The 26,103-nt window shown below is 35.1% G+C and overlaps 1 protein-coding gene across 7 annotated transcripts in view; it reads left to right on the forward strand.

Annotated features, from left to right (window-relative positions):
• PHKB (phosphorylase kinase regulatory subunit beta) overlaps positions 1–26,103 on the forward strand; it is a 258,751-nt gene that overhangs the window by 167,840 nt on the left and 64,808 nt on the right. For all 7 annotated transcript variants that reach the window (XM_007096703.3, XM_007096704.3, XM_042969771.1 and 4 more), the window contains one exon: positions 9,421–9,515. In XM_007096703.3, the coding sequence (XP_007096765.2) occupies positions 9,421–9,515 (95 nt within the window). The remainder of the gene's footprint in view (positions 1–9,420; positions 9,516–26,103) is intronic.

The raw sequence follows: 26,103 nt of genomic DNA on the forward strand, positions 1-26,103 counted from the left end.
TTTATTGTTCCTAGTATTATTCTATAAATGCTAAATTTGTTTGTGTTGTAAGAGTAATCATCTTTGGTTTCTTTTTTTACATTCCATTAGGGAAGAGTATTTCAGATTTCCAATTCAAACTTTACACAAATGATATATAAGGAGCAGATAGAAGCTAACCAAAGAAGAGAAAATCAAGTTAATGCTGTTTTCAATTTGCTTGTTTCCTAACTATATATTCTGGGTCTCCATATATACTTAATGCTAATTTAAGAACCTGAAGAAAAATTTACTTCTTTAAGGGGACAACTTTTTGATAAGGAGTTGATATTATTTATACAGGTCTTGCTTTTCAATTTTTTCAAAAGAAAAAATATATATACATGAAATAGATTTCTTAAAATCAAGCCAAGTTGGCAAGGTTATCTCTGGTTAGAATGTTATTTCCATCTCACTAGCATGAATACAAAGAAGCCTTCTGGTGATACTCACAGCTAAATAAAACATGTTATAGTAGAGAAGTAGTTAACCTATCTAAGATAAAGAATTTTAATATCAGAATCATAAATTTCTATATACTACAGCTTGGAAATTACAGATGAGCGTGATGAAATTTTTCAGATTCTGAGGTTGAAAACTGGAACTTGGGGTATTGGATTTGAGATCTAAACGTTTATCGTCCTGATTTTTGCTCTATATCTGGTCTGGGATTGAGTGCTAGAAAGAATGCTATTTGAGAAAAGCCTGTAGATAAAATTGAGAAGGCTGATGAATTGGGAGTGCAGAATTGACTATATTCTACATAAGCAAATTGGGCTTTTAAAAAGGAAAAGGTTGAAAGTAGTATCAATCAGTAAAAAAGCATTAGATCTTCCTTACTCTGAAATAAATGTATTGAATGTAGACAGATTTTGAGTGTAGATAGCATTTTCTTATGTTAAGACCAGTGTGAACAGAAATAGTTTAGGCCATGCCTTCTCATCTCTGTTTCATGACCAAAAGGAAGAAAAACTTCAAAGAAATAGTCAATTTCTCTTTTCCCTGCTGAGCTACTAAAAAGGCAGCAGAGAACATACAGTAGGTGTGTTGGAAACCCTGAGATCACATACTTTCTCTCCCACTGAAAAAAGGAGATGCTCCGTGTTCATTATCACTCTGACCTAGCTGTGTGTCATCTGGTTAACAAACTCACTGGTTAAGAAGAATAATATCTCAGAAGATTCAGTCATGTAGTTGCTCTTAACTATTACATCCTTGCCTCAAGAACATCAAACTTCTATGGATGTTATTAAGACTCCAGTCACATTTACTTACAAAGTCTTATGTATTCATTAAATGAGGTTTGGTTAGATATCTGCTTGACAGCATTTTGTGGGCAGTTAATTGGAGTTACTTGAAAATAATAGAACAGTAAATCTTTGAAAATATTCTATAATATATGCCTTCCACTAATTCAGGCCAGTTTGTATCCAGTGAAATCTAATAAGAATATTTTGCTTTTGTGTGTGTGTGTGTGTGTGTGTGTGTGTGTATGAATATATATATATATATATATATGTATATATATATGAAGAATGAATGAATGAATATATAATGAATATATATATGTGTGTGTGTATATAATGAATATATATACATATACATATATATATACATATATATATATATGTGTATATATATATGAAGAAAATGTGGTGATGCTAGTTGCTACTTCATCATTGATCTTTTCCATGATTTAGCTGGTATTTGTAGAGGACTACTGTATGTTAGTCACTGATATCTAGTAGCTCTATAGCAAGAATCAAATGTGACAACCTAAGAAATATTTCTGTCTCTCTGAGGGCAGCCTAATTACTCTGATATACTATTTCCTAATTACAGTGTTTGTAACTAAGGTAAGTCCACTTGCATTTGATTTCATTCATGGTATTTTTTTTTGTCCAATTGACATCAGATGTAAAAGCCACTGATTAAGTCTGGAAATCTAATGCTTTTTTAAAGTTAAAGTTAGTGATCAAGTGCCCCCTAGTGTGCATGAGGACATAAGAAAAGGAGGTCTTGATTTTCATTGGTCTCTTGACTTCAAATGCAGTTGGCTCCTTACTCAATATAGCACATGGTTTTGTTACTGATCAGTTAAAGATAAAACGAACAGATAAGAGTATACAGATATATTTCTACATTGTGGTTGCTAAGAGATTTCCCAGCTGTTACACTTCAGGAAACTTTAAGCAGTAAGACATGGATTTCTGAGCACTTTTGTTATCTTTTTCATGCTATCTGTGTGATTGCTAGTGCCCTAATGTGGGATTTCTGTGCAGCGTGCATTAAAAACATCTTCAGAGTACGTGTAATACAGTATTACTTTAATAGCTTCACCCAAGGAAATTTTCTTCCTGTAGCTTATTGTATAAATCTCTAGTTTTCTTAAAACTAAAATTTTTAGTTTAATTGCTACTAGAGCTAGAAAACTTGTATAAAAATTTATGATCCCACCCTTAAATATATTAGTAAAATTGAATGTAAAAGCAGTGATGCCTAGAGTCTGAGAAGACTACATATATACTGTCAGACTGTTTCCCAGAAATACTAATAATACTTGCCTTAAAATGTGTCTGATTCTGTTCTCTGCCCTTTACAAGTATTATCCTGACTATTATTACAAGTATTATTCCTAGCTTCTCTATGAGATGGATACTGTATGTCATAACTGAGGTTTAGAAGAGTTTAGCAACTCACCCAAGGTCACATAGCCCACAACTGGGACTTTACTGATTTACTTGCAGGATGATTGTGTCACCTGTAACCTTTATGGCACCAAATATGATCATTAAAAATAAAAACCTTGCTAACTTAATAAGATATTAATTTGTATACTGTTTTCATTTACATGCTTATTGTTAAAGACATATTTCTTAGTCATTTCTTGTCCTCTGTGAATTGTCCAGTTTGCTTTGCCCATTTAACCTTAATTTTATGGTCTTCACAGTCTGCATGAATGTTTTACGTATTAGGTATACTAATCCTCTCTGGTATTTTCCTGGGTTGTTTGCCAATTAACTTTGCACTGTTTCTTGATGAACGAAATTTGAAATTTTTATATAATTAGATCTATCATTGTTTTTCAATTTAATTCTGACCATGGAATTTAACATTTGATTTTAGGAAGTCTATCCCTGTTAGTTAATTGAGTTAAAAACATTGGTAATTTTGGATTTTTTTTGGTATAACATATGAGGTTGAGGATCTACATTTTCTTTTTCTCTCTAGCTTATTTGTTAATACATGTGTTACTAATATGTGTCACTGCAGCTGAGAATCAGTCTTTGAAGCACATAATTTTACCCCATAAATTATCTGCTGAGCCTATTTTAGTGTGTCCTATGTAATTTTTGTGTCATGATAAAAAAAATTACTTGCTCTGTTAAATTTCCTTTGAATTGTCATTTTATTAAAGAAACAAAAATTCTTCTTGATATTCTCTTTTTGCCCTTAATAATGATTGTTTGAAGTAAACCCAAGGTGTATTTCATAAAATTTCTGTGCATAAAAAATACAAATATTAATGAAGCTAATCTGTCTTATAAAGATTTAAAGATGGCTGTCCCTATTTATAGAAATGCTTGGTTATCTGTGAGGTTTCGTACTGTAATGAAATGTAGAAAGCCATTGCTCTTTTATCCTTGTTCTCTTATTTTCATTTTAAATATTCTGTAGTTGGTCAGGCACAAGTGCTTTCAGGCTTGTCCTTTTTCACCAAAAAGCCAGTGCCATAGAATCAGCACAGCGAGGAACTCTTGTTTTGCCTCCTGAATGATAAAAAGCAATGCAGTAAAAAAAATACGTCTATTCACCTGACCTTTGTAAGGAGTTAGTCACTTTTACCATTATGGAAATTAAAACAATGATTACAGCAATTATGTTTCTGAATTTGTTAATCCACCAATTTATTATTTTGTTTAATAAGTCTCTTAAGTGCCTACTATATGGAAGGTGCTGTGCTGGAAAGTGGGGTATATCCATGAATAAGAAGCAAACAACCTGTGGGGTTATAGATGAGCACATAGTGTAAATTGGAACATTAAGCTAGATACACGGGTACGGTACAAATAGAGAAATGAGAAAGGAATGCCAAGAAATAAGCTTTTTCAAGAGATGTTGTTAACTATTTGATTCATATCAATTTTAATAGATTAGCGTTTATGCTTTCCAAGGATATAATATTTCTTCATTTTTCTGTCATCATTTATAAATAACAAAATAATAAAGATAGAATTTCATTTTTGTAGAAACAGTGAAACATTAATTATGTAAAATGCTTGTTGGTAGTGGAGATTTTTTCACATCTCAATGATCAGACGAATGAAATAGGGAAATAATTTGGTGTTATTTAGAATATCACTGTACTAATCAACCCTGCATCATGAGCTCCACTGATATTAATAAATAGAAATTATATGTCGATATTTGCCATAATTAAGCCTATATTGGTTTGTTTTAAATTTTGCACAAGTATATTTTTTTTTTTTCAGAGAGAGAGGAATGTTCTGTGATATGCTCCCTGATTTGAATAGGAAAAATATAACATATCAAGATCTAAATTATTTGTTTAATGTTTTCTCCTCCTGGTATCTTCTCCATCTGTGTTGTATACAGTGTCAGTGTTCTTACAGGGCAGGATTAGTATGGGCTAAGAACGTAGACCCCAGAGAGAGATAGCCTGTGTTTGAATCTAAGCTCTGTCACTTACCTGCCATGTGCAAGTTGCTTAGCTGCTCAACGCCTCCATTTTGTCATCTGTAAAATGATAAGGATGTTGTGATGGTTAATGATTAATTGATTAATTAATTAATCCAACAAGGCCAGGAACATAGGAAGCACTGTGTAAACGTTGCTGTGGTTGCTGTTGCAGAGGCGGCAGTGGCTGTGGTGGCTTCTGTGGCTGCTGCAATTGCTGTTCCTCCTTCTTTTTCTTGTCATGCTATTAGTAATATCACTTTTAATATTATTAAAAGCATCTTTCAGGAGTTACTAAAAACACCTTTGGTGATAACATTGACTATGTGCCCTAAAGTTACCCTAGAATAGAAAAACCTGTATAATGAGAAACATTACCACAGCTGCAAAGAAATTTACAAGCATTTTTGTGGTTGACTCTCTGCTCTGTTTTTCAGAATTATTCACTGACTAAAAGAAGTATCTAAAAAGCTATGGAAAATGAGGTGTATTTTTTGAATTAAATATTAAACATGGGTGAATTTAAACAAAACTCAACATGGTGTCATTTTTATGTAGTCAGTATAGAACTGAAGATCGAATATGAAGTAGCACATTTTCATAACTTGAGTGCAGCAAAAATAAAATGTTCTGATTCACTTTGGGAGAAGTTAAATTCTTTTTTTTATGTTATTATTCAATTAACTTTTACATGTCTGAGTGTAACTAAGATAGCCTTACAGATTTGCAATTGCTGGGACAGAGTATGCCTGCTATAAATTTGCATAGATACTGTCAACTTATACTCCAATGAGGTTAGGCAGAATTTCATTTCAAGGTTTTGTTCCCACCACCCCTTCTCAGCATAGTCCTTTTCACATCCATGGAGAATCCCTGCTACACTGAGCCTCTGGTGCTGAATCTGAGGTGCATTACAACAGAAGATAGCAGAGAACCACTGACTCAGAGTACCTTCTCCACACCCTCCCCTTCCAAACTCTCTAAATTGCCTTCCTTATTATGTCCTTGGACTTTATCAAAAGTTGCCACAAGGAACTACCACATGAAAAGGGCTTCCGTGTTTACAGAACAATAGCAGTAGTAGACATTGTTTTCATGCTGGTTAGTGCCCTTTGAAAAATGCCCTGTCTCAGAAATGTTAGAATTTAGTATCAGGAAGCACTTTGTCTCCCCTTCGTGAACTGGTTTCCTTTCTTGAGAGAATGCGAATACATTCTTTTTAGAACAGCTTTATTTAGGTATAATTTACATACTATATCTTAACCTATTCAAGGTTTACAATTCAGTGGTTTTTTGATACATTCAGAGTTGTACAACTATCACCACAATCAATTTTGGAATATTTACATCACCCCTCAAAAAATGTCTTACCCACTCTCCACTTAACCCTAATCATTTCACCGTTTCCCCCAACACCGGACACTCACTAATGTACATTTTATCCTTGTGTATTTGCCTATTCTGGACATTTCATATACCTTGAATCGTATAATGTGTTGTTTTCAAGGTTCATTCATGTATCAACAGCTTAATTCTTTTTTCTGACCAAATAATCTTCCACTGTATGTATATACCACATTTGATTTATCTGTTCATCCGGTGGTGGACATTTGGATTATTTCCACTTTTTTTTTTTTTTTTTTTTACTTTTATAATCATGCTGCTGTGAACTTTCATGTACAAGTTATTGTTTGACATGTTTTTCTTTCTCTCAGGTATATACCTAGGGGTAGAATTGCTGAGTCATATGGTAACTCTGTGTTTAACATTTTGAGCAATTTCAGACTGATTTCCAAAGTAACTGTCCCAATATGCATTCCATTCAGCAATTTGTGAGGGTTCCAATTTCCCTACATCCTTTCCAACCCTTGTTCTTGTTTCTTTTTTTGACAATAGCCATCCTAATGGGTATGAAGTGGTATCTCATTGTGATTTTGATAAGCATTTCCCAAGTGACTAATGTTGAGCATCTTTTTACGTGCTTACTGGTAATTTATATACCTTTGGAGAAATGTCTATTCAGATACTGTGGCCATTTTTAAATTGTGTTGTCTTTTTATTATTGAATCATAAGAGTTTTTTTAATATATATATTCAAGACAGAAATCCCTTACAAGATACGCAGTTTGTAAATATTTTCTCCCATTCTGTGAGTTGTCATTTCACTTTTTTTGATGGTGTCTTTCGAGGTCCAGAAGGTTATAATTTGACAAAATTGAGTTTATCTCATTTTTTCTTTAGTCACTTACGTTTTGATTTTTAGTTTTGCCTAATCCAAAGTCACAAAAGTTTACTCTATTATTTTCTTCTAACAGTTTTATAATTTTAGTCTTATATTTAACTTTTGATCTATTTTGAGTTTTATAGATGATTTGATGAAGGAGTCCAACTTTATTCTTTTGTCTATAAATATCGAGTTGTCCCAGCACTATTTGTGAAAAAAACCTATTCTTTTCCCCCACTGAATTGTTTTGGCATGCTGTCAAAACTCAGTGGAACATAAATGTAAGGATTTATTTCTACACTTTCACTTCTACTCCATTAATCTATCTTTATACTAGTACCACATTATCCTTTTTGTAAAATTTAAAAAAATGTTTATTTGTTTAATGGGGCATCTAGATGACTCAGTCAGTTAAACGTATGACTCCTGATTTCAGCTCAGGTCATGAGCCCAGGGTTGTGAGATTGAACCCCACGTTGGGCTATGTACTGAGTGTGGAACCTGCTTAAGATTTTCCCTCTCTCTCCCTCCCTCCCTCCCTCCCTCCCTCTCTCTCTCTCTCTCTCTCTCTCCCTCGCTCCCTCGGTCCCTTGCTCCCTCCCTTTGCCCCTCTCCCCCACTCATGCTCTCTCTCTCTCAAATCAAAATAATAATAATTTAAATGTTTATTTATTTATATTGAAAGAGAGAGAATCCCAAGTAGGCACTGTGCTGTCAATGCAGAGCCCAACACAGTCTCACCAGCCACAAGATCATGACCCGAGCTGAAATCAAGAGTCAGGTCACTGAGCCAACTGAGCCACCCAGGTGCCCCTAGTAGCACATTATCTTAGTTACTTTAGATTCTTCCTTTCAATCTGGATGACTATTATTATTTTTTTCTTGCCTGTCTTGACTTTTCTGGCTGTAACCTCCAATACACTGTTGAATAAAAGTGACAGGAGTTGACATCATTGTCTTATTCCTGATCTTTGGGGCAAAGCATTCAGTCTTACCTTTGAATATGATGTTAGCTATAGATTCCCTTTATCAGGTCAAGGAAGTTTCATTCTATCCTAGTTTGTTGAATGCTTTTTATCATGAAAGAATGTTGCATTTTGTCAAATGTATTTTCTGTGTCTACTGAGATGATTTTGTAGGGTTTTTTGTTTGTTTTTTTTTTTTTTTGTCCTTTATTCTGTTGATATTGTATTACTACAATAATTGATTTGGGGAAGTTAAGTTATCCTTGCACTTGTGGGATAAATCCCACTTCGTCATTGTGTGTAATCTTTTTTATATGTTAATGGATTTAGTTTGCTACTTTTTTTTTTTTGTTGAAGATTTTTCTATCTATATTCAGAAGAGATTTGGATTTGTAATTTTCTTGTGGTGAATATAATTTTTTTATTAGGGTAATACTGGCCTCTTAGAATGAGTTGGGAAGTATTTCCCCTACTATTTTGGAAACGTTTGTGATAGATTGGTTTTACTTCTTCTTTAACTGTTTGGTAGAATTCACCAATGAAGCCATCAGGTCCTGGGCTTTTGCTTCTCACCACCCCACCCCCACCCCCTTCCCCCCCCCCCCCCCCCGCCCCCTGCCCCAGAAGGTTTCAGTTACTTGTAAATCTGTTCATATTTCCTATTCTTTTTTGAGTTAGTCTTTTTGTAATGTGTATATTTCTAGGAATTTGTTCATATCCATCAGGGTTATCTAAATTATTGGCATACATTTGTTCATAGTATTCTCTTGTAATCCTTAAGGATATTCTTAATTTCCATTCCTGATTTAGTAATTTGAGTCTTTTTTCTTTTTTTCTTTGTCAGTCTAGCTAAAGGTTTGTCAGCTTTTGAGTTTTTCAGGAATCTACTTTTAGTTTTATTTATTATTCTCTTTTGTTTTTCTACATTCTATTTCATTAATTTCCACTCTAATCTTTATTATTTCCTTCCTTCTGCTTGCTTTTGATTTAGTTTTCTCAGTTTTATCCACTGTCTGAAGATGGAAAGATAGGTTGTGGATTTGAAATTTTTCTCCCTTGTTTAATATGGGCATTTACAGCTCCAGATTTTCTTCCTAGCATTGCTTTAGTTACATCCATAAATTTTGGTATATTTTGTCTTCATTTTCAATCATCTTATCAGAACATGTATTAGAAGTATCTTCTTATTTCCCATTTGTTTTCTTCTTTGACACATTAGTTATGGTGTGTTATTTAGTTTCCACATATTTGTGAATTTCTAAAACTTCTCCTGTTTATTGAATTCTAATTTCATTCTTTTGTGGTCAGAATCATACTTTATAGAATTTTAATTCTTTAAATTTATTGAGGATTGTTCTATATGGCCTCATATATGGAAGATGTTCTATGTGCATCGAGGAGTATATACATTCTGGTCTTGTTGGATGAAGTGTCTATTAGGTCATTAGGTCTAGTTGGTTTATAAAGTGTGTAGATGCATTTTTGATAATGTCATTTCTCTTCTCTTTTTTTCAGCTGATAAATTAATCAGTCCTAAAGACATTGATCCTGTCCAGCGCTATATCCCACTACAGAATCAACGCAACGTGAGCATGAGGTTTTCCAATCAAGTAAAGATATTTTTTTCCTTAATTTAGACTCATCTAAAGACATTTAAAAGTTAATTTTAAAAGAAATTTTATTCTGAATGGGTTTTTATTGCTTTTTTTGAAGGCAAGGCTTTTCTCTTTTCTGGTTATTTAAGATTTACTTGTGGCAAAGGATTATTTGTTAATGAATAAATAGGAGTCAAATGTGTCCAACAAGATGTCTTCCAGGCAAACACTTTCATCTTCACAGTGGTTGAGTTTAAGGTGATAAATGTCTTTGGGAGGATGCACTATGTATGGGTAGGCAAGGGGACAGATGCGATGGCATTATTATTGAAGGAAGTGGGGTCCCATGAAAGGCCCTGTGCTTAATGTCTTCTCCATTGCTGTGTCTCTATGACAGCACTGAGTAACTGACAGAGTTGTTCTTAGTACTTGGTGACATGTTGGGTGAAGGAATAATTTAAATTTTTTTACATTTAGTAGCAATGGATTCAGACTGTGTTGTGTCAACAAAATAAGTGTTTGCAGGATCAGCAAGATTGATGTTGATTTGAGCAAACCCTCAAGTATTAAATGATACCAGTAATGAGGACTGTTAAAATGAAAATGTTGTAGATTATGGAAACTGCCTGAGGAGAGAGGGAATGAACCTGAGTGTGTGCCTGGGATTCCAAGCAGTTAACATTTATTTAACAAGAATAGCATCAGCACTTCCGGAATATATGCTTATGAAATCAAAAATGCTCCTTTTATTTAAAAAAAAAAAACATGCATATGCATAACACACACACACACACACACACACACACACACACACAAACATAAATGCTTGTTTTAATGAGAGAATGAGAAAGCCAGCCAGGTCCATTAGATTCTATCACACTATTTCTCTGATTCTTTTGCTGCTCTTCAACAAAATATGTAATTACTCTGAATGGTTTATAGATGAGAAGCTATTTGGGAGACTTATAAATAAATGTTAAGATTTTCTCAAGAACATAAAATCCTTCTGTTAATATGTGTTAGAAATTTTTCACTGCCTTGTTGACTCCTGTGTAAGGTGAGGATTTGGCCTCGTTACCACTCATGTCAGTACACTACAAGTATACATTCTGTACAGATTTGAGATACACAATTTCACTTGAAGAAATGGTAAAATAGAGAATACATTTAACTTCATATTACACAGTGCTGTGACTGAGCCATTTGAAGACTAGTATTTATCATTTATATAGCATTTCACATGTATGACCCACTTCTCTAGGGTAATGAAATCTCAAAGACTTTTCTTAGAAAATAAAGTAATAGGTCACAGATTTGAGTTGTGGGGACAGGAGCTAGAGAGCATAAAATCACATAGCTAACAAAATCAACAATTTGAACAGCTATTTCATGCTTGATACATATAATGAAGGCTGTGGGTTATGTGTAATTTTTGACATACAGTATACCTCCAACTCTTTCTTTCTTACTCAATGAAGCTTATCAGAGTACAAGTGAGTGAGAGTGGATTTTATGGAGAATTCACTCTATTTCTTATATTGAAAACATTTTCTAATGTTGCTACTAAATAATCTGTGCCATGCCTCCCAGGTGGAGCCACATTCCTACATACAAGACTTGCTATAGAGTAAGGACAAGGGCTTCTCTCCTGCAGCTTCATGGGGATCACATCTGTGCAGAGTTGCGTACAGTCCCTGAGAAGGAGATGTTTCAAGGATTAACAGCAGAAAATTGCTGGGAACCATCATGCCCCACCCTGGTTGCAGCTTGGTGATATATAAAATGGTGAGGTGTCAGGGCACCTGGGTGGCTCAGTTGGTTAAGTGACCAACCTTTGATTTCAGCTCAGGTCATGATCTCATGGTTTGTGAGTTTGAGCTCTGCATCAAACTCTGTGCTCACTGTACAGAGCCTACTTCAGATCCTCTGTCTCCCTCTTTCTGGACCTTTCCCTCTCCTGCTTTCTCTGTCTCTCTCAAAAATAAACATTAAAAAAAAATTTTTTTTAATAAAATAAAATGGTGAGGGGCCGTTGCCACTTTCTCAGCCATTTAAGGGGTAGCCAAGACCAGGCATGACCTTGTCCATTGCTGGGACTGGATGGCATGGACTGATGAAATAAAGAGGTCAGACATAGCCCTCTGCTTTGAAGGTTGATGTTAGAGACCTCTTGGTCATTATTGACCAGGTCAGACTTTGACCAGGTGCTTCAAACCCTGCCAAATGATGAAAAAAGTTAGAGAGGGAGTAGTAGAGTTCAGACAATTTCTGAATGAGAGAAATCCCTGACTTTGAAGGAAGATATATCAGGGGTCCCCATTTATCCTTTGCCTCAGTGATTCACTAGATGAACTCACAGGACTCAGAAGCTGTGATACTTACACTTATGGTTTATTACAGTGAAAGGATACAGGGTAAAATCAGCAGAGGAACACAGGGCAAGTCTTGAGGAAACCAGTCATAAGCTTCCCAGTGTTCATTCCCAGTGGAGTTATGTGAGACACAGTTACCCAGCAACAATGTGTAAAAGTTGCAAAGTGTTGCCAACCAACTGCTTAAGCTTGACTGTACAGTTTTTACTGAGGGTCAGTCATGTAGGCATGTAGAACCTGCAGGTTTGACCTTGGCTATTCAAGCTCTAGCTCCCCAGAGGAAAAAAAAAAAAACAGATGTTCACCATAAATCACATTGTTAGCATAAACCACCTGGACAAACTGGAACAGGATGGCCCAGTGCCATAATTAAGCATGCAAAAACACTCTTCTCCGACAGGACATTCCAAGAAGCCAGCTTTCAAATATAGTTTTCTTGGGAATGTTCAGAGTTTGAACAGCCCAGGACTACTGAATCAACTCATTCCTTCACAGAAAGTTTATGGCAGAAGGAAGTTTCCAGAATCCAGTAAGCAGGGAGTGTGCCAGAACTGTAGAATTGTCTACTTCTTCAAGTATACATAGGGCTTTTGGCAAATTACAAACCTGAAACATTGAGGACTAAATTGAGAGCTGTTGATTTTTGTAGAAATACCATAATAGCAAACTAATTTCATGAAAGGGAAGTACTTTTCTACCTGTGTTTAAGACTGGGGTTGGAAAGGCACCTGGATGACTCCATTGGTTAAGCATCTTAGTCTTGATTTTGGCTCAGGTCATGATTTCATGGTCTGTGGGTTCAAGCCCTGTGTCGGACTCTGCACTGTCAGTGCAGAGCCTGGTTCGGAATCTCTCTCTCTCCCTGTCTCTCTGCCCCTTCTCTGCTCTCACTCTCTCTCTCAAAATAAATAAACTTAAAAACAAAAACAAAAACTTGGGTTGGAAAAACATGGTATCATCTGGGATGACCCTCCCCACTACTTGCTTACTAGTCAGAAATTGCTGTTTTCTTTTGCTGTTACTTAGAGAATAAAACAAATCCCCTTTTATAAGCAAGTTTAGAGGAGTAGAAAGAAAAGCATTGTAAACAATAGCATATATGCTTGATAGTATTGTGAGCTTTTGACAGCCCCTCCCCCAAAACCCCACCTTTTGGAGATCTTAGTATGTAAGTTCCCACAGGTCAGAGACCACGTTTAATTTATTTTTGTAGCTTCAGTATCATCATAATATCATAACACCTGTTATATAGAAGGTAGTCAATGTTTAACTTGATTGAGTGTGCTTGCAGGTATGTGTGGGAGGAAGGTGTGTCATGGGAAATAGTGGACTTCTCATGCAGATGTCTCTAATTTTAGATCTGTAATTAGATCTAATTAGAATCTAATTTAGATTCCTAATATGTAACCTTGAATTTCCAACTACTTAATGATCATCTCTCCACACAGATCTAGTATTTAAAACCCAGTATTTCTGGATGTATACTTGTTTCTTCTCATCCAGTTGTATACATTAAATATATACACCTTTTTGGATTGCAATCGTATATCAATGAGGTCGTTTAAAAATGAAACACATTTAGGGGCGCCTGGGTGGCTCAGTCAGTTGAGCGTCTGACTTTGGCTCAGGTCATGGTCTCGTGGTCTGTGAGTTCGAGCCCCGCGTCAGGCTCAGTGCTGACAGCTCAGAGCCTGGAGCCTGCTTCAGATTCTGGGCCTCCCTCTCTCTCTGCCCCTCCCCTGCTCATGCTCTGTCTCTCTCTCTCTCTCTGTCAAAAATAAACATTAAAAAAAATTTTTTTAATGAAACACATTTCTTTTTTTATGAATTAACTTTTTTAAGGTTTTAATTCTAGTTAGTTAACATACAATGTTATATTAGTTTCAGGTGTACAATATAGTGATTCAACACTTCCATACAACACCCAGTATTCATCACAAGTGCCCTCATTAATATCCATCACCAATTTAACCCATCCCCCCCCATCTATGTGGTATTTTGTCCCTGGCTTTTTTCACTTCACATTATGTTTCCAAAGTTCTTCAATGTTGTAGCATGTGTCTGTACTTCATTCCTTTTTATGGTTGAATAATATTCCATTATATGGGTGTACCGCATTTTATTTACCTATTTATCTGGTGAATTCATCTAGTTACTAATGTTGTTGAGCATCTATTCATGTGTTTTTTTGGGAATTTGTATATATATCTTCTTTGGAGAAATGGCTCTTAAGATACTATGGTCATTCTTAACTTAGGTTATTTGTCTTTTTATTATTCTGTTTAAATGTTCTTTATTCTAGATATGAGTCCCTTATATGATTTGCAAATATTTTCTCCCATTCCATAGACTAGCAGTCTAATTTCTTGATTGTGTCATTTGAAGCACAGAAGTTTTTCATTTCATATATCTGTTTTTTGTTTTTTTGTTTTGTTTTTTTTGTTTTGTTTTTGCTTCTGGTATCATATCTAAGAAACCATCACCTAATCCAGGGTCATCAAGATTTATGCCTATGTTCACAAAAAAAAAAAAAAAAAAGCCTCCCATCAGGCTCACTGCTGTCTGAGCAGATCCTCTTTTCCCATCTCTCTTGCTGCCCCTCCCCTGCTCTCAACTCTCTCTCTCAAAAATAAACGTTAAAAAAAAAGATTTATGTCTGTTTTCTTCTAAGAATTTTATTGGTTTAGCTCTTACATTTAGGTCTCTGATACGTTTTGAGTTAATTTTTGTATGCCATGTGAGGTAGGCATCCAGTTTCATTCTTTGCATGTGGATATTCAGTCGTCATAGTGCCATTTGTTCAATTTCCAAACTGACTTTTAAAGTCTCTTTTATTACTGTGGTGCAATATACATTACCTAATATTTCTCATTTTAACCATTAATAATTGTACAGTTTAGTGGTATTGAATACATTCCAGTGTTGTGTAACCATCACTGCTATCTGTATTCAAAACTTTCTCATCATCCCTAACAAAACTCTGTGACCTTTAAATGATGATTCCCCCTTCTCCCCTCCCTCTAGTCCCTGGTAATCTCTATCCTACTTTCTGTCTCTATGAATTTACCTATTGGCACATCATATAAGATATGAGGAATAGTACAATATTTGCCTGTGTCTGGTTTATTTCACTAAGCATAATGTCCAAGGTTATTTTTGTGTTTCATTAATGTGGTGTTTCTCTTTTTTCCTGCTATTTATTTTGTCACAAACCCGATGATCTTCATTTATCTAATTACATATTGTATGATAGTCTGGTTATTCTCAGTATATTAAGTAGTCTCCTCCCCCCACCACCTCAACAAGAGGTGAGGAAGATGTGATTGGGAGCTTTGTCTCCCCAAGAGTAGATGTTCATTAAGCAGTTGTGATGCCCCAAATAGATGCAAACCAAGCAAATTAAATGTGAAAATTATTCAAATTGTCTGATAAAGAAACATTTGAAAGAAAATAATTTACCCCAAACTGTTAGTCTGTCCTTTATTCTTATAAATAGAGTGACCTTGTCTGCTTCACTTACCTTGCTTTCCTCTGCCACATTTGATTTGGAAAAGATAAATTATACAAAAGACCATATTATCCAGTCATCCCATAAATTACTCCCTGGAAACAGGTCTTATGGGTTTGGAAACTATGCCATTAAGCCTGCTTTCCTATGGTCCTTTTCATACTCCATATTACAACACTTGCCACACTATTATAGTTGTTGATTTACATGCCTTCCTGTCTGGCAGTGGTCCTCAGAATAGAGGATACATCATATTCTTCTTGGTCTTCTATCACTGTAGTTTGGTTTTGACAGGGCAAGAGAAAGGAAGTGAGAGAAATGAAAATAATCACTATTCTTTGTGCTCCTACTGTTTATAAGCACTGTTCAAATAATTTTATATGTATTATGTGTTATTTCAATAGTTTTGAAATAAATATTATCATACCAGTTTTATAGATAGATAATGTGAGTCTTAGAGAGGGTTAGTGTTTTTCCAAGGTCACACTTTTGTCAAGTAGCAGAACCAAAATGAAGGTGTTAACTGAAGAAGGAAAGGAGGAAGAGGTGTCAGGCATTTGGAAGCAATGATTTTTGTAATGGTGTAAAGGAATTAATAGAGGAAATAGCTTGTTTCCTCAGCAGCCTACCTCAGTATCACATCACGGAAAAATAGTTGCATCTGCCCCTCTAGGCCCTCTAGGCCTGTGGAAATGATCTGAAAATTAAGTACAAAATGTGGGCTCGAATACATTATATTTAACGTTTATAATTATTAAGGGGGTCTAAGTGTTACTTTTTTCTTCCCTGCTAGCATTAGGATGAGACCAAGTGCACAAGTCTAACCATTAGTAATTTTCCTAGGGATTTCCCTCTTTCTTATCTAAAGGAAAGTACTTTCAGGAGGCTAGCAAGCTTTCATTGTTCACACTGCAGTGCCTCTACCCTATTAATGTGAGATAATGACCATTTGTTTCCAGCCTTTGCTGCTCCTTCATATTTGGAAGAGGTCTGATTACTGCAGAAACTAAGCAGCTGACTATGTACATTTCACTGATTCAATATATTCTGCATTATAGTTGTCCACTGGGAATAAGGTAACTAGAGGACATCCATTTATAGCAACTGGGGGGGTAGGTTTCTGGAGTTGTATAGCAAATGGACTTTACTTTGAAATGTGTGTTAATACTAATCAGAATACAAAATATTTCTGGTTAAATAGGAAAAATCACTTAATTCCTTTTGGCAGGATTTGCAGGATTCTATCTGAAACTAACATGTGTAACAGGTAATAGCATAAGACTAGCCAGGAGTTGGAGGGGGCAGAGATTCTTTTTTTTTTTTTTAAGCCAATTTGAGAAAAATTGATCTTTTTTCTTGAAATAGATGTGGAATTAAACAGAATTTTTATATAAGCAAGCCATTCTAATATCAAGAGTCACAGAAAACAGCATTATGATATGAAAATGTTATTTTAATATTCAAGAATATAAATAGATTTCTTTTTTAAAAAAGAAGTTTATTTATTTTGAGAGAAAGTACACACAAGCTGGGGAGGGACAGAGAGAGAAAGAGAGGGGGGCAGAGAGAGAATCCCAAGCAGGCTCTGCACTGTCAGCACAGAGCCCAACGCGGGGCTCAAACTCACAAACTGTGAGATCATAACCTAAGCTGAAATCAAGAGTTGGACGCTTAACTGATGGAGTCACCCAGCCACCCCTAAATAGGAGATTTCTTATTGCTGGACATTCTGCCTAGCAAAACAATGAAGAGCACAGCTTCTGGAAACACAATGTGTGGGTTTGAATCCAAGCTTGGGCAAGCTGATTAACCTCTGTGTACCTTAGTTTCATTACATGTAAAATCAGAATAGTACCTCATAGAGTTATGGTAAGGATTAGATGAGTTAATACAGATAAAGAGCTTAGAACAGTTCCTGGTTTATAGTTAAGAACTCAACAAATGTTAGCTATTTTATTTGCATTTTGGTAGTACCAATGTAGACATGGTAGTTAATTGAGGTACCCAGCAGTTAATTAAAAGAAAAGGTACAAGTTTATGTTACTATTAACATGGTTCATGGTGGAAAGTGAAACTATGAGAGCAGACAATTCTTGGAGAGCCAGACGTGAGGCTTAGTTTTTTGCCAGGGTATAGGGAGTACAGATGTTGGAATAAAGGGATGTTCAAAGAAAGGGCAGAACAAAGGAATCCAGCAAGAAGGTAAAACAGTGTCAATGGATGAGAAAATGTGGAGGATTTTGACTCTGAGACAACAATTCAAGAAGGCAGTCTACCTAGTTGGCTGGGAAGTATGGCACAGCACTGGCAGAAATTCAGGTGAGAGTCTTTAGACCTTGCATGGTTCACCAGCAGTGTGATCTGGGGAAGGTCTACTAACATATCTATATAGTTATGTTCTCTAGGTATAGTATAGGTATAGTTCTCTAGGTTATGTTCTATATAGTTCTATATAGAACTATATGTTCTATATAGTTATGTTCTCTAGGTATAACTATAGGTATAGTTCTCTAATCTATAGAATTATTTGTCTGGGTTTGATTTGTAAATCTACTTCTAGCACTTCTGTTGCTGGCTTCCATGATCCTAGGTTGTTGGTAACCGTTGAGTGATTTTAGTGGATAGTGTGCCCAGAAGCCAGATTGTAGGGAGTTAAAGAGTGACTAAATGGTAGAAGACCATCTGTTCAGGAACTGAGTTTGCTCCAATCCACAAAAGGTTATAAGCCTCTCTTAATTTAGTAGACTCATTGTACAGCACTCCTACAATATGGACTTATACCTGCTTCTCTGTTTTATTCTTGTTTCATGTCTGTTCACAGTTTTTAGAGGTTTATTTATTAATCTTAGGTGATTTAAAGAAATTTTGTATGAGGTTCAGTTTTATTTGGTTCAGTTCATTCTAATGCTCACAAATAGTTTAACCAGATTTAGACATAATTTCTACTTAAAGGATTAAAAAAAAAAAGAAACAAAACTATACTTCATTAGCTTGGCAAAGAAAGAAAGTATTTGTGTGGAACCAAAAAGCCAAATTTATCTACAAGCATGGGAATAAATTTGAGTACTGAACAGAAGTTCTTTGATTATCATAATAAAACAGAATAAAATAGTCAAGACATCAAAAATGCTTATGAAAGCCTAGCTTGCATATGCCACAGCTACACAAAGGTTCTCTTCAGGTAATACTGTCTGTAGTCTTTAAGGGAAATGAGTTTCCTATCAACTGGTATTTATACCAGAGGCAATGAAAATCAAATGCCTTGATCAAAAATATCCAGAACTGAAAAATGTTAAATTGGAAAAAAAAAAAAAAGCTCAAACACTTTTAATAGCATCATTCTAATTAACCCACTGAACTTAATAAAATTAAAAGTTCCAATAATAGACATGAGATATAATGAAATATTTCATCAACAAGATGAAGACTTCTTTAAGTTATGGCTGAAATGTAAAAGAGGAAAAACAGATCCAAGTAAAAAAGCAAGGCTTTTGGTCAAAAATAAAGATGTACAGGAATATTATGATCTAGTATTGTTTTAGTGAGCCTACTGCCAGTCTCAATTTATGCCCCTGCTCTAGTCCAACCTGCTGAGCCTAGCAATATTCCTAGTATTTTATTCTGAGAAAAAAAAAATCTTATTTTTTCAAAAATATAAATAAATTTATGAACTTACCTGTGACTTTCCTACTCCCCTTTTTTCTTATTTTGAGTCTATTAAAATTTTAAACATCTATTGATTTTTGAATAAAAACTTAACCCTTTAGTCCTATTCTAACCACCTCTTATATAATGACCCATATTATGAGAAGCCACCCTCTTCTAAGCCAGAGGACTGGGCTTCAGGAGCCCCTACTTTCCCAAGGAGTGATGTTTACTCATGAGGTCCTGGGAGAGTTCCAGGTATTTTTGCCATCATACTGGTGAATAAAATAGGAGTATTTTTGGTCAGGTACTTGAAGCAGTATTTTACATTTATGGCATAATTATCATGAGAAAGCAGATCGTGTGTTGAAGCACCCTTAAGAGAACTCAGTTTCACATTTATCATTTTCAGTGACACCCAAGCTTTGAATCTGAGAAGTAGACTGGCACATTTAATATTCCAATTAAAATGGATTGATCTACTTTGACAGTCTTTGGAGAAAAGGCCAATATGAAAGGAATGATTTTTAGTCATAATAAGAGCTTATTTTCCAAGGTGCAGAAGTTCTAAATTTAGAGTGGAAGTCAGTACTTACTTACTAAATCATGTACATATTTATACAGATCTCAGTTACAAACATGTACACTTGTTGGTCTCTCATTTTTCAAATTCATGAAGAAAAGAGGGGACTCATATTTTGTTTTCCGAAAATGCAGGTGCATAAAATTTTGCACAAATTATCTTCCTGAAGATTAAAGAATACCACATATATACATGATAAATTTTTAAGAAGGTGACATAGTATAGTGACTTTGCATTATATAGGCCCAGCTATAAAACCAGTCTCTTCTACTGATTAACTGTTGCCCTTGGACAATTTAATTAATCTCTCTAAGCCTCACTTTCCTCATCTATTAAGTAGTGATAACCATTTCTAACTTACGGTGGTCATATACGATAAAATAATAATGTATATAGAGCTCTTAACAAAATGCCTGACACATTATAAGAACTAAATGAATATTATGCTATTTTTATTTTACTCCAAATAATTTATTTTGTAAACAATATTACTTTATCTTTAATGAAAATAAAATCCTGAAATGAATCCTGAAAAGTCTGGAGGAAAACATTATATTTTCAACACTTTGGCTATAACTGTGCATAGTCTTTCTTTATTATGTGTTTACAGCCTTACTGGATATTCAGTTTTGCAGTCACTAACATTTATCCTAAGTTACTTTTCATACTATTTCTATAAAATATTATCTTAAATCCCTTTATGGTGGGTTTTTTTTTTGTTCATTTGGCTATACCAAGGTTTCCTTTACCTAACACCTAATAATTTCTATTCTAGATGTTTATCCTAATAAAAGCTGATTAAAATTCGATGTTTAGTACAGCATTATAGCATTTTTAAAACTAGTGGTGTGGCTAACTTGCTATTCATTAAAAGGTCTCTACTTACTACTTTTCTGTTGCTATATGAAATATTTTATGTTCCGTAGTATTCATTAGCTAATGAAAATAAGACAAGAGATTATAAGGTAAAGCAATTTAAGTTTACAAGTGTAAATAAAAATCATAAAATCAAAAATCACTTTCCAAAAATGTTCCTTCCCTAAGACATACATGATCCAAACATATTGTTTTAGACCTTTGCTCAGATTTGAGAATGTTTTATTTATTAATCAAATGTGTCTGGATAAGCCATGAAGCTACCTATAACTCTGTAGCAAAGAGGAGTTGATTTCTTCTTGTTTCACTGATAAAGCTCAAAATCTGTGATTTTATGTTTTATATTTATATTTATATTTATTGCCTGTGCCTCACATACATGGTAGAATATTAAGAGAATTAGGAGAATATTAAGATTATCAAGAGTATCTTATTTAATTCCCTCATTTTATAGAACAGGGAAGGATTCAAAGAGAAATGACGTGTCTAAGGTCACAAAGTTACAGATCCAAACCTGGAACCCAGGGTTATTGAAGTGTAGCCAGGTGAGCCATGTACACCATGTTTACACTATGGCGTACATGGTTGTATGGTGGTGAATATGGTGGATACAGTGTGGTAAAAAATATACATTATTGCATGGTATTAAAAAATAAAACTATTTGGGGATGCTTATTAAAGATGATAAGGCAAACTTTATTCCAGACCATCACAGTATGTATGGGGACCATTGCAATGGTGTTTTACAATAGGAGAGAGAGAGTGCGCTCAATTCTAAATACAGCTTGAGCAAGTGGGAATTTATAGCTAAGGAGCAGGGTGGGGGGTCAGTGGATGGAAGTTACTAAGAGGAAACATCACAGGTAAGAAAGATTCTGGCTAAACCAACCAAACAGGGTTCTTGCTGAAGATAGGCCAGTGTTATCAGACATCATCACCTGAGGGATGGTGGAAGATGAGGAGCCTGATCAGATATCAAGGATTATCAGATATCATTAGCAGGCTTCTTGTAAAAACTATTTTACAAAGAAGCACATGGATGAGCCTAGGAAAAGTTTCAGGGGCCTGACTAAAATTTGGTTAAGCAGAGAATCCTTGTTATTCATGTATTATTTGTTAATTGTTTGTTAACTGTTAATCATTTATTATTAATGACATTTTTTGTGTTCTCATCATCCCTTAATTATGACTTAGCTAGATTAGTTGGAAGCAGTATCTCTTATAGTATTGCATCTTCCATGCCAACAAGTAGCATATAGCTAGGCTAACAAATATTCATTTATCAGCCAGTTACTTAGCAGTAGTAATGTGAAATCAGAATGTAGTTTCTGCCATTCTTTTGCTTTCTCCTAATTTGGAAGATTTTTCATTTTTTTGTTTTTTGAGTAGTCAGAGAGAGTTTGACTTTGTTGATTATCATCATATAGTAAAATAGTTCTTGTATACATTTTTACAATTTCTCTTAATTAAACACTATAGTTGGGCTACTTTTCAGAAGATACGGTTCGAATTTGTGAAGAATTAGAAAGGATATAAAGGAAGCATTGGCCTCATTAAGTAAGGAACAATTTGAATATATTTTTTAGATTATATTCAACTTAGAAAAACTTAAAATTTGAGTATTTGACCTGTTAAATTCCTTTTATCTCTGTGCATGTCTCTAGTTGAGAGTATCCCTATATACATTCAAGCCAATGTTTTAATTTGGACCGGTTCTTTTTTAAATTTGGAATATAGTTCCATTTTAAAAATTAATCATATATAGGTAGGGTTTTTTGTTTTTTTTGAAAGAGAGGAAGCTAGTAAGTGAGCAGGGAAGGGGCAGAGAGAATCTTAAGCAGGCTCCACACCCTGCATGGAGCCTGACATGGGGCTTGATCTCACAGCTACACCCAAGCACCCCCATATATTGATAGTTTTGATTTGGTGTAGATACAACTTAATTGTCCATTGCCTGTTTCAGATTGCATTATCCTGTTGCATACCATACTTTTTAAGAAAATAATTGAATTAGAAACGTCAGAATATAAGGCCCAAGAAATGTATCTTTTTTTAGTTTAAATTTATTTATTTATTTATTTTGAGAGAGATGGAGACAGCACAAGTGGGGGAGGGGCAGAAAGAGAAGGAGAGACAAAATCCCAAGCAAGCTTTGTACTGTCAGCACAGTGCCTGATGCAGGGTTCGCACACACAAAACCATGAGACCATAATCTGAGCTGAAACCAAGAGTTGATACTGAACTGAGCCACCCAGGTGTCCCAGAAATGTATATTTTGAAAATCACTTTCAGAAGCTAGGAGAAGGCAATATTCGTATAATACATATAATTTTCATATAATTTAATAATTTTCATAAATGTCATGAACTTTAATGGGAAAGTCTTTATATTTTATTTTTCTCCTTATTTATTTTTGTGACCATCTTATTATTTTCATCAGTCTTATTTAAAACATCTTCCATAGTGAGAGCCTATAGTCAGGAGAGCCAGATGCTTTATGAAGAGGAATTTTAAGGGACACTGTGGCATGGTCAGATAATTGACACTGATTATGACTCTTCTAATCATATTATTAATTAGAGACTGAAGAAACTAATAAAGTCAGCCCAAGATATGAGTTAAATATGGGAATGAAGAGTGAATAATCCTATATAGTAGAGCATGATCCTTTCCTGTTGCCCTAGGTCAAAATTGTTAAAAGTGGGAGATAAGAGTTTTAAGTTCTAAGAAGCGTTTATAAACATAAAGATTAAAACTAGACTAATGGATTCTAGTATATGCTGAGATCCTTGCTGCTAATTCTGAAGTGAACTATTCTTCTGAATCCCAGAAGTCTAAGAAAAAACCCCATTCCAGGCATTAAGTCACCCAACTTTTCCCCCCTCAACCTTTAACCTGTTCTGTGTTGATATCCATTCTTCTATATTTCAACCTTTTTCTACTTATTTCTTCTTCTGAATCTATAAGCATGTTTTATTGTCTCTTGACCTAAAAAAAATATTTCCTCAACTATGTCTCTTTTTTTTTAATGTTTTTTATTTGTTTTTGAGAGAGAAAGAGACAGAGTATGAGTGGGAGTGGGGCAGAGAGAGAGGAAGACTCAGAATCCATGAAGCAGGCTCCAGGCTCTAAGCTGTCAGCACAGAGCCCGACGCAGGGTTCAAACTCATGTACCACAATATCATGACCTGAGCCAAAGCCAGATGGTTAACTGAGCCACCCAGGTGCCCCCCCCCCACTTTTTTATGTTTTTAATTTATTTTTGAGAGAGAAAGAGACAGAGTATGAGCAGGGAAGGGGAAGAGAGAGAGAACTGTGCCTCTGACTTCGCTTGTCTTCTTCCATTCAGACATTGTGGGAAAGTACTTGCCACCATCTCCTGTTTTCTCAACTCCCAGTCACTCATTGTACAGGATCAGGCTGCTTATACCACCACTACACTAAAACCACATGCAAAAGGTTACTAATTACCTTCTAATTGATATATCCAATGATCTCTTTTCAGATTTAACTCTGTTTGCCCCCAAGACATTCAACACCATTGAATACTCCCTCTTTCTTTTAAACTCTATAAAAGTATAGAAGTGCTTTTGATTTCTCTCTGCTTATGTGACTACTTCTCCCCTTCCAAATCCAGTCCTGCCAATTCTATTTCCTAAATGTTCTTGAAATCTTTCCATTTGCTCCTTCATTCCCATTGCTATAGCCATGTCACCATCATCTCTCAACTACAGCCTGCAGCTAACCTCCTTGTGTCTACCCTGCCATCTTCAAACCATGTCTATATGGTAGCCATCATAATATAAGTTAATATAGATAAAATGCTTGGGCAGGATCTGGCCTATATAGTATGTTCAATATATGTATTTAATACTATTATCCTAAAAATGTAAATTCCATTCCCTTTTTTTTGTTTGAAACCCTTTCACTAGTTTTTCATTCCACTTGGTTGAAAACTGAATACCTTGTTGACTCAGTAAGCCCTGCTAGGCCTGACTTCCACCTTAATCTCTTATCATTCTTTTGCTTGCCTGCTTTGTTCCAAACATTCTCCTCTCAGTTCCTCAAATCTTTCAAGTGTTTCCATCTCAAGGCCTTTGCACACGCTATTCCTTCTGCCTGAAGTGCTCATTACCACATCTTGTTCCTTTTTTGTTACTGAATTCAGTCTCAAATTTAATGACACCCCCTAAGAGGATTATTTTCTGATCATCAATCTAAAGTAGCTCCTATCGTCAGTCACTCTATTATATTACCCTTTACATTTATCCTGGCATTTATCATCGTTTTTTATTATTTAATAATTTATACATTTTATTTATTTTTTAATTTTTTCTCCACCACTGAAATGTAAGTTTCATGAGAGAAGGACTTTGTCTTATTTGTCTGATACATAATAGAAGATAAATATTTACTAAATAAATTCATCAATGGTAAGTTTTTATCTTTTAAGAACAAACACCTCAGATACCTTTACTATAAATTTCTTCTCCTTTCTCTAAGGCTAAATTAGATGCTCCCTCTTTTGCCCTCAGAGCAACCTTTAAGAGCACACTGTATTTAGTATCCTACTGAACTCCATGTATAGTTTGTCTTTTCTGTTATATGGGAACTTCATGAAGGTTAGTGTTTCTTCATCCATCTTTCTGCCATCCCTGGTGCCTGCCATGATGTCTGGATGAATGAACGAATGAGAAAACCCTTTAAGGCAGGAGCATTCCTAGTACACAACACTGTTGAATTGTGCTAAATAGCAATGGAAGACATTTAGGTTTACTCTGCTAAGAGTGATCGTTGAGTGTCTCCTCCATAGTCAGGTACTTACTGAGAATCCACACGAGAAACATTTTGGCCTCAACCAGTGAAGACAGCTGTATATAGTTAAAGGCTTGCTGGATTCCTCTGTCGCTGTTTGATCTCTAATGCAGTGGCTATTAATCTTGCCACACTTTCTCCCTTGCACTGTCTTACCAGCCCAAACTTCTTGTCCTTGGGATGAGTATATAATGCCGAAAGACAAAGTAGCACAGGTTTTTATATTCCTCTCCCTTTAAACCACGCTTCTTAGGTGGCTTTCACATTGCAGTAACTGCATATGTCCATTCATTTCCACTCCTACGTGGAATCGCGTGTTTGACATTTCCCTAGCATACTGACATGTTGACTGTACAGACGGTAAGATGAAGCAGTCTGACATAGTAGAGAGAACTTTGGACCAAATCAGTCCAGAGACCTGGATTCTGCTGCTGGGTCTGCCATTTCTTCTGTCTGGGCCCCAGTGTGCGTATCCATCAAGTGGATTACTGATTTTTATCAAGGAAACCTGTTTAGCACAAAATCTTAGGCAGAATCTCAGCATATACAGTTCAAAGTTATGCTGCTCTATGTTAATTATACTGGAATTAAAATTAAAAAAAAACAGAAAACAACAGCAACAAAAAAAATAGTACTGCTCTGTCTGAAGTGGAGTCCTGACACCTCGTCTTTCTCATAGACATCCTCATACCTTTTTCATTACCCACTTCCCAAGTCCCAGGTGATAAAAATCTGACATTTTCAGCTCACACAACAGGTAACTAATCTACTCAGTATACCCAAAGGGAAAAACCAAAGCAAGTT

This window comes from Panthera tigris, chromosome E2, assembly GCF_018350195.1.
Source record: "Panthera tigris isolate Pti1 chromosome E2, P.tigris_Pti1_mat1.1, whole genome shotgun sequence".
In the NCBI taxonomy this organism is placed as follows: Eukaryota; Metazoa; Chordata; class Mammalia; order Carnivora; family Felidae; genus Panthera; species Panthera tigris.